The 14,357-nt window shown below is 35.4% G+C and overlaps 1 protein-coding gene across 1 annotated transcript in view; it reads right to left on the bottom strand.

The window, feature by feature from the left end:
- The window catches only part of LOC113044635 (glypican-5), a 166,871-nt gene that overhangs the window by 116,765 nt on the left and 35,749 nt on the right, over positions 1-14,357 (bottom strand). The window contains exons 3-4 of the mRNA XM_026204783.1: positions 7,253-7,947; positions 1,208-1,347 (exon numbers count right to left, since the gene is read on the bottom strand). Coding sequence (XP_026060568.1) covers positions 1,208-1,347; positions 7,253-7,947 — 835 coding nt within the window. The remainder of the gene's footprint in view (positions 1-1,207; positions 1,348-7,252; positions 7,948-14,357) is intronic.

Genomic DNA, 14,357 nt, shown 5'->3' with positions numbered 1-14,357 from the left:
TACTTGTACTGCTATTTTCTATTGCTATTTTTTTTTCTGTATGAGACCAAAAAAATTTGTAATATTTTATTAATATATTAATATACTATTTATTAATATATAATATACTATTATACAAAATGATTGAATTCATTAAAAATATCACATATGTAAAATCGTAGACATACAAATACAAATATTTACAGTACATGTAAATATACTGTTAAATATATTTTACTTTGTATTATTAATTATATATGCAAAAGACCAATTTATACTGTATTTATATTATTAAAAATGCATGTGAGTGAAAAATAAATCTTACATATGTAATTTTTATGATATAATATTGGTATATGTAATATGAATAATAAAATGTTAATGTCATTATTACGACTTGCTGTTTTCTAAATAGTATTATACATTATTAATACTATATAATATTGATGTAGTTATTATCATTAATAATAATAAAATCTTAATATAGACATACGCAACATTTCTTGGCAGTAACAACCGTTGTGTCTTAAAACAGAAGTTTATTCGTTGTTTAAGACCCAAAATATTTTACATGTATATTTTACGGACCTTGTATAACCTTGTTAAATGTTAAATATTATTGATTAAAATTGATATTAATGTATAAAATATATCATATAAGTCCAATTTATACTGTAAATATGTTATAACAAAATATTTTTTTTTAAAGAGACAAAAACAAATTAATGTTTAGGTTATTCCAATATTCATGTTATTATTATTAAGATATATTTTCAAAATTCTATTATATACAACATTTTAATTATTAACTTATAATACAAATATACCATAATATATCAAATGTTACTTATAATTATTTATGCACAAATTTCTAATGCATTATTTTTGTTAAATATATTTTTCCTTTATATCATTCTTAATTGTATGTGCAAAAAAAGATAAATACTATAAATTGACCAAAACAAATCTTCATATAAGCATTAATAATATTAATAATGTACAATGGTAATTTCATTAACATTAAAGCATGCTGTTTTCTAAATACTATATATTTATACATAATATTAAATATTAAATGCATTAATATTAAAATAAATTTAGATTTTAAAATCCAATGTTAATTGTGAAACATTTAACATGAGATATCCCTGTTATAGATCATAGTATCGATGACGTCATGATTGTAAACTGTAAACGGATGCCTCCAGAGCTTTGGCTGCAGACTTACTTCCTCCTGTTGCTGAGCGTGTCATCTGCGTTTCTGACCACTGCTTTCAGAGGAATAGAGTCTCGTCCGGCGCTGGTGTGCTGACCGCTGCTCACCTGCTCCGGCTGCTGTCTGACGGGGTGACCGCACAACCTGTGCACCTGTACACATCACACACCATTACCAGCTTATCACACACTAACAAGATATTCAACAGTGGCTAAAGCCCAGGGCGGTGACACTTGCACTTCTGCAGGTCACAATGGGTCGATGTGCCTGTAGTAACTCGATCACACACTAGGTGATGCTGCTTAATATCTCCTGCAGAAACAGCATTCACAAGACTGGGAAGTTTAGAGAAATAGAGAGTGATTGTTTGTTCACAACTACCGGAAAGTGAGCTTTTATAGGAAAGAGGTGGTAAGAGCACATTCATATGTTGTAAGTGACTGACTCATTCAGTGTTTACTGGATATATTGACTCATTTGCTCCATCAGTCGTCTCAGCATCAGATGGCATATCCATGGATTGTTCACAGACTGTCTGGTTTTGGAGACAAAACGGCAGATCTGGACCATCTAAAGCCAACTCTGAAACCATCGGGTCCAATCTGACTTTTCTCCAACACAGTTTTCAGAATTTAAAATCTCTTTTTATATATATATATATATATATATATTTTTTTTTTTTTTTTTTTACCATGGTTTTGTCTGAATTCTGGATTCTGACTGGCTGGAACTGAAGTATGCATTTAAACCCTTTAATTTACAAGTAGGTTCAAGTCAGTTTAATCACAGCTCTGTATTAATGCACTGCTTTAACTGATGCACACACACACAGACAGAGAGAGAGAGAGGGTTCGGAGGACACAGATTGTGCTAACATCTCTTCTAAATAGTTTTCAGAATTTAAACATCTGCTTTATTCATAACTGAATAATGTGTTGTTTTTTTTTTTTTTTTGATAAAATAAATATATTGGCTAAAGTGCCATATAAATTTCATCATATATAAATATATATTTTTTTAAACAATGCAGTGTGACGAACAACAGTCACTCAGATCAGCAGCTGGAGATGAGCTGATGAGTGAGGTAACTAACACAAGAAGTTGACGATAGATTTAGTTTCAAAACGAAATACATAAACGCCATGCTTTAAAAATATTTTAGATTTTACATAAAATCTAAAATACATAAACGCCATGCTTTAAAAATATTTTAGATTTTGGAGGTCATTTTGATGTTTATCTAAGATGATTCACTTTTTTACACATTTAAATCTTTCTCTTCACTCTCTGATGCAGAAGTCTGAAAACTCATCCTTTCTAATCACCCTACTACTTGCCCACTTGATCCTATTCCATCTCATCTCCTTCAAGCAATTTCTCCTGCAGTTGTACCTGCACTCACTCACATCATTAACACATCCAACCACTCTGGTGTTTTTCCCTCATCATTAAGACATGCTCGTATAACACCACTACTAAATAAACCCACCCTCAACCCATCTCTTTTAGAGAACTACAGACCAGTTTCCCTTCTTCCTTTCATTGCAAAAACACTTGAACGAGCTGTGTTCAACCAAGTCTTTGCATTTCTCACACACAACAATCTCCTTGACAGCAACCAATCTGGCTTCAGAAGTGGACATTCAACTGAGACGGCCTTGCTCTCAGTTGTTGAAGTTCTAAGACTGACAAGAGCGGAATCCAAATCTTCAATACTTATCCTGCTTGATCTGTCCGCTACTTTTGACACGGTTAACCATCAGATCCTCCTATCAACTCTACTGGCAAAGGGCATCTCACGAACCACACTTCAGTGATTTGAGTCTTACCTATCAGATAGGTCCTTCAAAATATCTTGGAGAGGTGAGGTGTCCAAGTCACAACATCTAACTACTGGGGTGCCACAGGGCTCAGTTCTTGGACCACTTCTCTTCTCTGTCTACATGGCATCACTAGGTTCTGTCATTCAGAAACATGGCTTTTCATACCACTGCTATGCTGATGACACTCAACTCTACCTATCATTCCATCCTGATGATCCAACGGTAGCTGCTCTTCTAACAGACATTTCTTCCTGGATGATGGAACATCACTTTCAACTCAACCTTGCCAAGACAGAACTGCTTGTGGTTCCAGCAACCCCATCTTTTCATCACAATTCCACCATCAAGTTAGGCACATCAACCATAACTCCTTCAAAAACAGCCAGAAGCCTTGGAGTTATGATTGATGATCAGCTGACTTTCTCAAACCACATGGCTAAAACTGTCCGATCCTGCAGATTTGCTTAATTCAACATCAAGAAGATCAAGCCCTTTCTTTCGGAACATGCTTCACAACTCCTTGTTCAAGCTCTTGTTCTGTCCAGGCTGGACTATTGCAATGCTCTCTTGGCAGGTCTTCCAACCAATTCTATCAAACCTTTACAATTAATTCAGAACGCGGCAGCAAGATTAATTTTTAATTAGCCAAAAATAATACACGTCACATCTCTTTTTATCAATTTGCACTGGCTACCAATAGCTGCTCACATAAAATTCAAGGCATTGATGTTTGCCTACAAAACTACCACTGGGTCTGCACCCATTTACCTAAATTTGTTACTTCAGACATATGTGCCCTCTAGAAGCTTGCATTCTGCAAGTGAACGTCATTTGATTGTGCCATCCCAAAGAAGCACAAAGTAACTTTTACGGACTTTTAAATTAAATGTTCCCTTCTGGTGGAATGACGTCCCCAACTCAATCCGAGCTGTCCTTAGCCATCTTCAAGAATCGGCTTAAAACTCATCTCTTACATCTTTATTTGACTCTCTAACTCTAGCACTCTCTAACTCTATTATTAAAAAAACAATCTAACTACCTTTCTAATCTTTTTGTATTCTATTTACTTTTCATTTATTATGCAATTATGTGTATGTGTATGTCTGTGAGTGTGTGTGTATAAATATATATAAAGACCTCTAACACTAGCTTGCTCTATTCTTTTTCTATTCTGTTTTCTTTTATTTATAATATTATTTAAAAGCCCTTGCTACGTGTACTGTGTTCAGCAAACTGAGACTTGTTATAGCACTTATATTGCATTGCTCTTTTAGTTGTTTTTGATTGCTTCCTCTGTCCTCATTTGTAAGTTCCTCTTGATAAAAGCATCTGCTAAATGAATAAATGTAAATGTAATGATTCTGAAAGCTTTTTTTAACATTCATTTTCTTATTTGTTTGTTTGAAGAATTTTGGTGTTTTATAAGTTATTTCCATTAATTCTAAAGCCTCATACTGAACAGTTCAATACAAATACATGTATTGTTACACCCCTAATATATATATATGTATATATACACTTGTATATACAGATGCCAGACACTCTAGACACTTATCGAGTTTAATGAAGGTCATCATTCCTCCACAACACTTGGGATAATTTGGACTTAATTTACACAGTCTTTATTGTTCTTACACTAGCCGTTACCCTCAGCCAGTGACAACATCTTATTAGAGACTTGATTCTGATCCAGATTCTGATCCACTCCCGACCCCCACAGATCAAGTGTCACTTGATCGCTGACAAATCCCTGCGGTTTGAAGGCTTATTTCTGCTTACCCACACACACGCACACAGACGCTCCGTCTGCAAATCTTCAGATTTCAACAGCATAGCCACAACAACACTATCTGAACATGCGTACAGGATCCCATCATCCCACAGAAGCCCAGTATGGCTGCAGGCGTCCAGCACACATGAGCGTGGCCGGCCGTCCCGCTGCAGCTGCCCACACAGAGAGTATTTTGGGAATGTTCTGGGCTCTCTGGCTGCAGCATGGCATGTGTGACTGTGAGCAACTAATGTTCAGGCCATAACGCATTCCACACCATTCAAACAGTAGTTACACCACGGCTTTAACACCAAAATCTCAAGGGATGAAAATTACAAAAATGCTAAGGCCAGTGTTTGGGTTTGAAGAAAAATGTTCACCTATTTGGGAATTTTTAGCCTTCAGGATTTTAAAACTAAAATAAATTCAAAGATCTCACATATCAAATGCTGCCACCAAGTCATGTCAGAATTTTATACACTTTGTGAAAAACAGAAATTAGTATGTAACTGGTCTATGCATTGTTTTATTCCAAAATTGCTTACAACATTAACAGGATTTTTTTCTGATTATCTTAATATATGATATGACCCCACTGAAACATATTTAACAATTGTATAATTTTTATGTTTAAAAGTTATAACCTTATAATAAATAAATAAAAAACTTCATGAAATACAAACCCGATTCCAAAAAGTGGGACACTGTACAATTCGTGAGTAAAAAAAAGGAATGGAATAATTTACAAATCTCATGAACATATATTTTATTCAAAATAGAATATAGATAATGTCAGATGTTGAAAGTGAGATATTTTGAAATGTCATGCCAAATATTGGCTCATTTTGGATTTCATGAGAGCTACACATTCCAAAAAAGTTGGGACAGGTAGAAATAAGAGGCCGGAAAAGTTAAATGTACATATGAGGAACAGCTGGAGGACCAATTTGCAAGTTATTAGGTCAATTGGCAACATGATTGGGTATAAAAAGAGCCTTTCAGAGTGACAGTGTCTCTCAGAAGTCAAGATGGGCAGAGGATCACCAATTCTCCCAATGCTGCGGCGAAAAATAGTGGAGCAATATCAGAAAGGAGTTTCTCAAAGAAAAATTGCAAAGAGTTTGAAGTTATCATCATCTACAGTGCATAATATCATCCAAAGATTCAGAGAATCTGGAACAATCTCTGTGTGTAAAGGTCAAGGCCGGAAAACCACACTGGATGCCCGTGATCTTCGGGGCCTTAGACAGCTTTGCATCACATACAGGAATGATACTGTAATAGAAATCACAACATGGGCTTAGGAATACTTCCAGAAAACATTGTCGTGAACACAATCCACCGTGCCATTCACCGTTGCCGGCTGAAACTCTATAGGTCCAAAAAAGAAGCCATACCTAAACATGATCCAGAAGGCGCAGGTGTTTTCTCTGGGCCAAGGCTCATTTAAAATGGACTGTGGCAAAGTGGAAAACTGTTCTGTGGTCAGACAAATCAAAATTTGAAGTTCTTTTTGGAAAACTGGGACCTGCATCTCTGATGGTATGGGGTTGCATGAGTGTGTGTGGCATGGGCAGCTTACACATCTGGAAAGGCACCATCAATGCTGAAAGGTATATCCAAGTTCTAGAACAACATATGCTCCCATCCAGACGTCGTCTCTTTCAGGGAAGACCTTGCATTTTCCAATATGACAATGCCAGACCACAAACTGCATCAATTACAACTCCATGGCTGTGTAGAAGAAGGATCCAGGTACTGAAATGGCCAGCATACAGTCCAGATCTTTCACCCATAGAAAACATTTGGTGCATCATAAAGAGAAAGATGCGACAAAGAAGACCTAAGACAGCTGAGCAACTAGAAGCCTGTATTAGACAAGAATGGGACAACATTCCTGTTCCTGAACTTGAGCAACTTGTCTCCTCAGTCCCCAGACGTTTGCAGACTGTTATAAAAAGAAGAAGGGATGTCACACAGTGCTAAACACGGCCTCGTCCCAACTTGAGATGTGTTGATGAAACTTCCACATCATTGAATTCGGTTTTTATTCACAACTTGTACAGCTTCCCAACTTTTTTGGAATCGGGTTTGTACAGTATATACAATATATAATATTATCATTGTTATTATTATTATTATTATTATTATTATTATTATTATTATTATTATTATCATCATTATTATTATTATTATTATTATGTTTGTGCCATAATAATATGTTTATTTTTTGTAAAGTTATTTACAATAAAATTTAATTACCATATTTATTACCATATAGACCCTGAATATAAGACGAACGTGTTTTTTCAGATGTATTTCCAAGAAATAAAAATCGTCTTATATTCGGGTCAGTACGGTATTAAATAAAAACGTCTTACTTAAAATACCTAACATGATAGCTTTGAAATTAACCTTAGTATGAAAAAAGGTTACCTAATTTCAAAATGTTCTTTTATGTACCTGTGCAGAAAGTCGTGGTGCGTTCCTCTGAGCGTGGGCCACGGCGTCCCTCACCAGCCCGTGAACTTCCAGAAGCACTTGCTCCAGATCCTGCCCCCCGTTCATGCGGGTGGAGAGCATCTCTAACGAGCGCACAAACTCCCTCCAGTGGGCGTCCACTTCGGCCAGGCTGGCGAGGCAGCCTCGCATCACGTTGAGACAGTAGCCCATGCAAGGCTTGCTGGAGGTCAGACCCTGGCAGTGCGGGCAGTAACTCATCCTCAGCAGGCCGCGTCTGCACTCACGGCTGAGCTGAATATGGTCGGTTGTGTTGATGACCTCCACGCCCAAGTGTAGCGCCTGGAGGAACACCCGGCTGGGCAGCGAGGCACGGGAGATGAGCGCGGCGAGCCGACCCGGGGCTCCACTGTACGGCCCCAGATCCCGACACGAGGCACGGACGCACTCGGAGTACGACGGAGACAAGCGTGACAGATCCGGCTCCACCAACCGCTCGTAAACCAGGGGGAAAAGGGCGTCGAAGAAGCGATGCGAAGCTTCTTCCAGGCTAAGCTCGGAGCCCAAGACGAAGAGACCCACGTCTGTGAAAAACTCCCCGATGGGCGCCGCCGCCGGACCGGCCAGATCACGGTACGTGTGCAGGAGGACGGCGTGAGTGTGATTCTCCGCCTGACGCACCAGGGAGTCCACGGTTTCTGGAAGACAGATGGAAAAAAAAAAGATATGAAAGACATTTCAAAGCAAAGTCATGGTGTTTCAATTTTTTGTTCACATTCAATCTTTAGAAATGATAAAACAGAAATGTTCACATGTTATATAACTATTTAATATACACTACATTTAAACATTTTGGGCTGTTTTTTAAAGAAAATAATACTCCTATGCCGCAAAGATGCATTAAATTGATAAAAAGTTCCAAAATTAACAACTTATAATATAACTTTATAATATAATATAATATAATGATAAGAGCTGTCAATCGATTCAAATATGTTATCACTATTAATTGCACTTTTATGAATTAACTTGTGTTTAATCTCAACTCAATCACATTTTTATCTGTTTTAAATGTACCTTAAATTGATACTTTAAGTTTTTAATAGTTTAATCAACATGGGCACGGACAAACATGGATGATTTATGCAAATGTATATTTATTATTAATGAACCATACAAAACAGAGCATGAAGTCTAGACATGTTTCAAAAGTCATGGATGTTTTTCAAAGCACCAGCATATAAGAATGATTTCTGAAGAATCATGTGATACTGAAGACTAGAATAATGATGCAGAAAATTCACAAGAATAAATTACATCTTAAGATATAATCAGATAGCAAACAGTTATTTTAAGTTGTAATAATATTTGGCATTTTTACTGTTTTTACTGTATTTTTTATCAAATAAATGCAGCCTTGATGAGCAAAAGAAAAGTCTTTCAAAAGTATTAAAAAGTCCCAAACTTTTGAACACTATAGACTACCTTTAACATTTGCATAAAAATGTCATAAAACTAGTGGCATCCTTGCATGTTTCTCTCTAGTTAGTGCTTTGAGCATGTAAAAGCCCACACCACAGAAACGAGTCCCAGGCCCTTTGAAAGCAGCGGAGCAGAGAATGGCTCTTCCTGCAGGCGAACCCAGTATGAAATGCTTTTTTATCTGTGTGCAACGAGATCTAAAGAGCTTCCTCAGTCCAGAGAGAGGGAGAGAAATAAAAAATAAAAAAGTGGATAACAAGACGCAGAGAGCTTGAAGATACACTGGTGCAATAATGCCTTGAAGCACTCTCCATATCTCTGCATTTAAAGAGCGCATTGAAAGATCATCTGTCTTTTTTATTGTTCCCTATTATCTCTATATATGATGCCCAGAATCATCTTTGTGCACATTCTCCAAACACTCGGCGCTAATTCTATGTGATGTATAAACAACAATAACTCATTATGCTGGAAATGACTCATAGTTATTGTAGTTTTAATGGCCTTTCTTCCATCGTTTTAATTCTATTTGCGGTTTCTTAAAAAAAAAAAAAAAAAAAAAAGGAAATGTATTTTGTGAATATATACCCATTAACACATTTAAATGCAAAGTTTTATAAATGATATTCAAAAAACTAAATCTCTGAAAATCGATGTACTGTAAAATAACTTCTGTAAAAAAAATAAAAAATATAAAAAGGATTTTAAGATATTATCTTAGAAAACTTTGTTTTATTCTATTCATTTATTTTTGGTGAAATTATGAAGTAATAAAAAAAATTTAAAATGTAAACAAATTATTTTATTCAGCAAGGTATGTATTTAATTGATCAGGACTTTTATATTATTCTGAAAAAATTACTTCAAATAAATGCAGTTCTTCTAAACTTTATATTTTTAAAAGATCTATTTATCAAAAAATTACCTTTTTTTTCAATACTGTTAATAATCAGTACTGTTTCATGATCCACAAATCACCATATCAGAATGATTTCTGAAGGATAATGTGACACTGAAGACTGGATTAATGATGCTGAAAATACAGCTTTGAACCACAGGAATAAATTGCATTTTATAATATATGCACATAGAAACAAGTTATTTTAAACTGTAATAATATTTCACCATATTACTGTTTTTATTAGATTTTTTTCAGCAAATAAATGCAGCCTTAATGAGCAGAAGAGACACAAATCTTACCGACCACAAACTTTTGAATGGCCATTTATATATATAAATATTGCCAAAAGAGATTTCAAACGTCTTTGATTATGGCCAGCAATATTTTTGGATTACATCCTTCAGCTTTGATGTCATCCAATAAAGTAAAATAAACACATTTTACATTCTGAGGACCAGTGGGATGATATTTCTGCAATCACAGGCCTTAACCGTGAAGGACGAGGAAGACTAAAGCCAGGCCAGATAAGCAGAAATAACCTGACGCAGGTTGCAGGATCAGCACGGCAGGACGTCCAATTTCCTGAAGTCTTTTTGTCTGTGAGTGAAGTATGACTTGCAAAGTTAGCAATATCCTCGCTGTGCTTTTTATGAGCCCTGAGAAATACCTGAAGTACAGAACGACCTCCTGTGTTCTCCTCGTTAATGCCTGAACAATTCATCTAAGTGGAAATACTGTAAAATGAGTCTCCGTTTCTCCCAAAGCTTCCTCTCATCATACCATAACCCCTTTGTAACCTCTTTTATAAGACTATAATGGAACAAAGTGTATTGTTTTAATAGCTAAACAAATAAACGGAAGAGCATTATTAGTGGGGGAATTTTTCAAATGTTTTGTTGTCTGTGTCTGTCTGTCTGAAAGCCAAATGTGTAAACATTTATAGGATGTATATAACATTCTTATACAGCATGCAACTAAAATGTAACAAATTAACTTTAATTCAAGAATGCACTACTCTAAACTAGTATCCTTGTGTGCGAGTGAAATGTGTGAGTGTCTGGCAGTGATTTGTGTGAGAGGATTAGACACATTCGATACGTTTGGTCTTGGTCGACTACTGAGGGTTCACAGGGATTAGACACAGCTGATTAAGAGCTGGCCGACTGAGGGAGGTCACCGGAGATTGTTTACCACCGAGCGTTAATGAATCCTCCTTACTAGACCGCAGAAAGACAGTATGTGTGTGTATAAAGATTGACGTCTTCAGGAGCTAAACGGAAGATTAGTGAGTTCACTGACTGGAGGTGACTAGAGTAGAACACATTATATGCTCCGTGGCTATTTGTCTCATTTAGCGGCTCGTTACGCGCTGTAGTCAAGGAGAACAAAACTCGCAGGACACGCTGAGAGGCTATTTCCAAGAAATTCATTGCACTCGTGGTTAATCCAGAGTCAAAACCTCAAGCGACCACCCTTTAAAAGGTGCCATGGTTTCCCACACTCTTTGGCCGATGAGTTACTGTGAGTTTTTGATCATTTTAGACGATTCCAGTCACATGGAGAGAGAAAAGAAAGAAAGAAAGACAGAAAAAAATTGTTATTGAATAATAAAATAAATGTATAATTCAAAAATAAATACATAACTTTTATATTATTTTGTGCAGGAAAAATGTTATCTATATCTTAATATTTTTTATAAGATCTATCATTGGGGTACTATTTGCAAAAGGAAAATTGTAACTATTGTAAAAAAAAAAATCTAAACTAAACTAAAAATAATAAAAAATAAAAATACAAAATAATAATAATAATAATAAAATAAAATAAAATAAAATGCACCCGTGTCTGATTTTTATTTTAATTATTCAGGCTATATTGAAATTAAATTAAAATTAAATTAATAATTATATTGTATAATTATAATCATAATTTAATTTGACATTTTAAAATGAAAATAAAATAGGTTTTTACAAATTATATATAAAAAGAAAGAATTAGATCTATAAGTAATATCTTGACTTTTATAAGATATATAATTAGAGTAGGACTTATTTAAGGAATATGTATTTTTGCCATTTATAAATAAATAACAGTAACAGTATTTTATAGTTAATATTTGAGAAATGAGCAACTTCAAAACTGAGCGTGTGCTTCAATTCTGTTTTGTTAATTTCATTGACTTTTGGGGGTTTCAAAACCCCATTATCTTCAGGTTTTCTATTACCACGGGAAACCTGGTACATGTTGAAAAAAAGGTGTATATATTATATATATATATATATATATATATATATATATATATATATATATATATATATATATATATATATATATATATATATATATATATTATTAGATAAACAATCAACATAACAGAATGTATTCTTAATTAACACCAGTGAATCCATCCATTCCTTTGCCTTCATGTTACACGTTCTCTTTCCCGAGGCCAACTATTAGCATGACAGCAGGATCACCGAGACTGAGAGACCTTGAGCATTTGCCCTGAAGCCTGGCCGATGGCTCCAACATTTTCTGCTGATGTCTCCACGAGGGGACGCCTCAGGAAACCCCCAAAAGAGTAACAGGAGAGATCAAACCACATCGTGACAAAAGTGCTAACTCATCAGAAGTGAGACCAAGAGAGCGTGGAGAGCACACCTGCGATTCATGACGGGTAAAACCCTGGCATTTCCTTCATTCGGAGCATGAGGAGGACAGGAAAAGAGATTCGTGTCACCTCAGATTGGAACCATATGAGTGCTTCATAGCAGGACGCTAGGAAAGAAAAGCCCATGAGAAAGACTCAAGGACGGCTGTGCTATGCTGAGTTTCAGCAACTTCAGCAGGAAGCATCTCAAGCGTGAATATCACAGGGCTATTTTTCATTAGCTATCCGCTGGGAGCCCTAGAAAACACCACAACTATTTACTGAACAGCATTTTTATTCTTTCTGCGTGGTTCGATATAAATCAGGGCCAAATTAAGAGTTGGCATCACTGATGATCCCAACTGTGAAATTAAAGCTTGCCAACTTTTTACTGTTAAATAAGAATCTGGGGATTTATTTAAAGACCCAGTGAAATAAAAATTTAAGTTTTAAAACATTTATTCTAAATATTCTATTCTAACATAAGGACATTTATGTACAAGTGTACTAAAGCTGACAACAGGCATGGGTATAGTTTATATACTTAACATTTATGAGTGCGTACTGTATTTATTATGTATATATAAATACAAACACATGCATGCATATATTTATGAAAAATGTGTTGTATTTATAATAATATTTATAAAATAATATATATATATATATTATATACACACACACACAATGTATTGATATTTTTTATTATTATTAATATTACCCTAGGAAGAATGTTACTCAGCAGCAATCATTTTTGTATTAGCAGAACTTCAATCATCCCAGTTTTTCTGACTCTCAATGAAAATATTAATATATGATTCATACAATTCAAGCTCTAACAAAGATCAGGGGCTTTACACAACACACTCATTCACTGAGGTTTCAAGGGTCATTAAAAGCCCCTTGATGTTTTCTAACAAGCACCTGCAGTTATACACATTTCAAACCACACATTGGGTCGACATCGAGAAGAACGGCATGAGTGTGTGTGAGTTTAACTTCACCATGTGTGCTGTGCCATGACTGGAAGTTATCAAACGACGGGAGGAGGGAACAACCTGCGTGTTTTGAGCTGGGAAACATTCATTTTAAATTAAGATATAAAACAGGACAGGACATGATATATTGAGAATGCTGTCATCAATGGACTGGTTTGAAGAGAAGTCAGTTACAGTTAGAAACTACTGACATACCTAACTACTTAAAGAAATAGTCCATCCAAAAATATGTATAATAATGCGTGAAATCAAGCTCAGCATAGTAAGCATTTGCATTAACATTGCATTAATTGTGTTTTGTACTATTGTTACAAATCAGTAATTTGCTCATTATGAAACTGCCTGGGTTCTTGTAGTTCTGCCTCTTAATCCTACATTTTGTCAAGTGCTGTGCACGTCCCAAACGAGACTGAACTTTACAGGTGGCCTTTAGTAGAAGAACAATGCATCAATGCTCAGACTGGTGCATGAATACTGCATGAGCGGCCCTAATGCATTGTTCATCAGATAAAGGGCACAACCACAGCAAAAGACACCAAATATCTTTACTCCGAGCTCTCCTTCAGACAGCTGATGCGATGTAAGGTCTCGTGACCCAGTAGGTAAATGCTACTATGATGAGGTCCTTCAGAGGACATAACGAGATTTTGTAAATACCACAAACCCAGGTGGAAACTTGATTTTTTATTTGCAAACATCACGTGAGCTCTTAAAAGAACGGTTGACTTTGCAGGCCTGTGGTTTTAATGTCAAAGGGAAAAAAAACGTTGCAAGTGAGACAAGCAAGGTTATTGTTTTTTTTTTTTTTTCTTCTTTGCTTGACAACTTGTCTGACAGCATTTGAGTCAACACAATTCACTAAAGTAACTTATTTTACTTCAGTAATCTGATGCATTTACATCTGAACAATATAGGAGGAGTCTAAATAAAGCCAAATTAAATATACATAAATACATATATTAATACATACACACACACACACACACACACACACACACACACACACACACACACACATACTTTTCTTTTTTTTTGCCAGCCATTTGTTCCCTTATTAAGAAATCAGTGCTTATAGTA

The sequence above is a fragment of the Carassius auratus genome, chromosome 26 (genome assembly GCF_003368295.1).
Source record: "Carassius auratus strain Wakin chromosome 26, ASM336829v1, whole genome shotgun sequence".
Lineage (NCBI taxonomy): Eukaryota > Metazoa > Chordata > Actinopteri > Cypriniformes > Cyprinidae > Carassius > Carassius auratus.
Note: the sequence above shows the minus strand (reverse complement) of the source record. Positions and strands in the feature narration are given on the sequence as shown.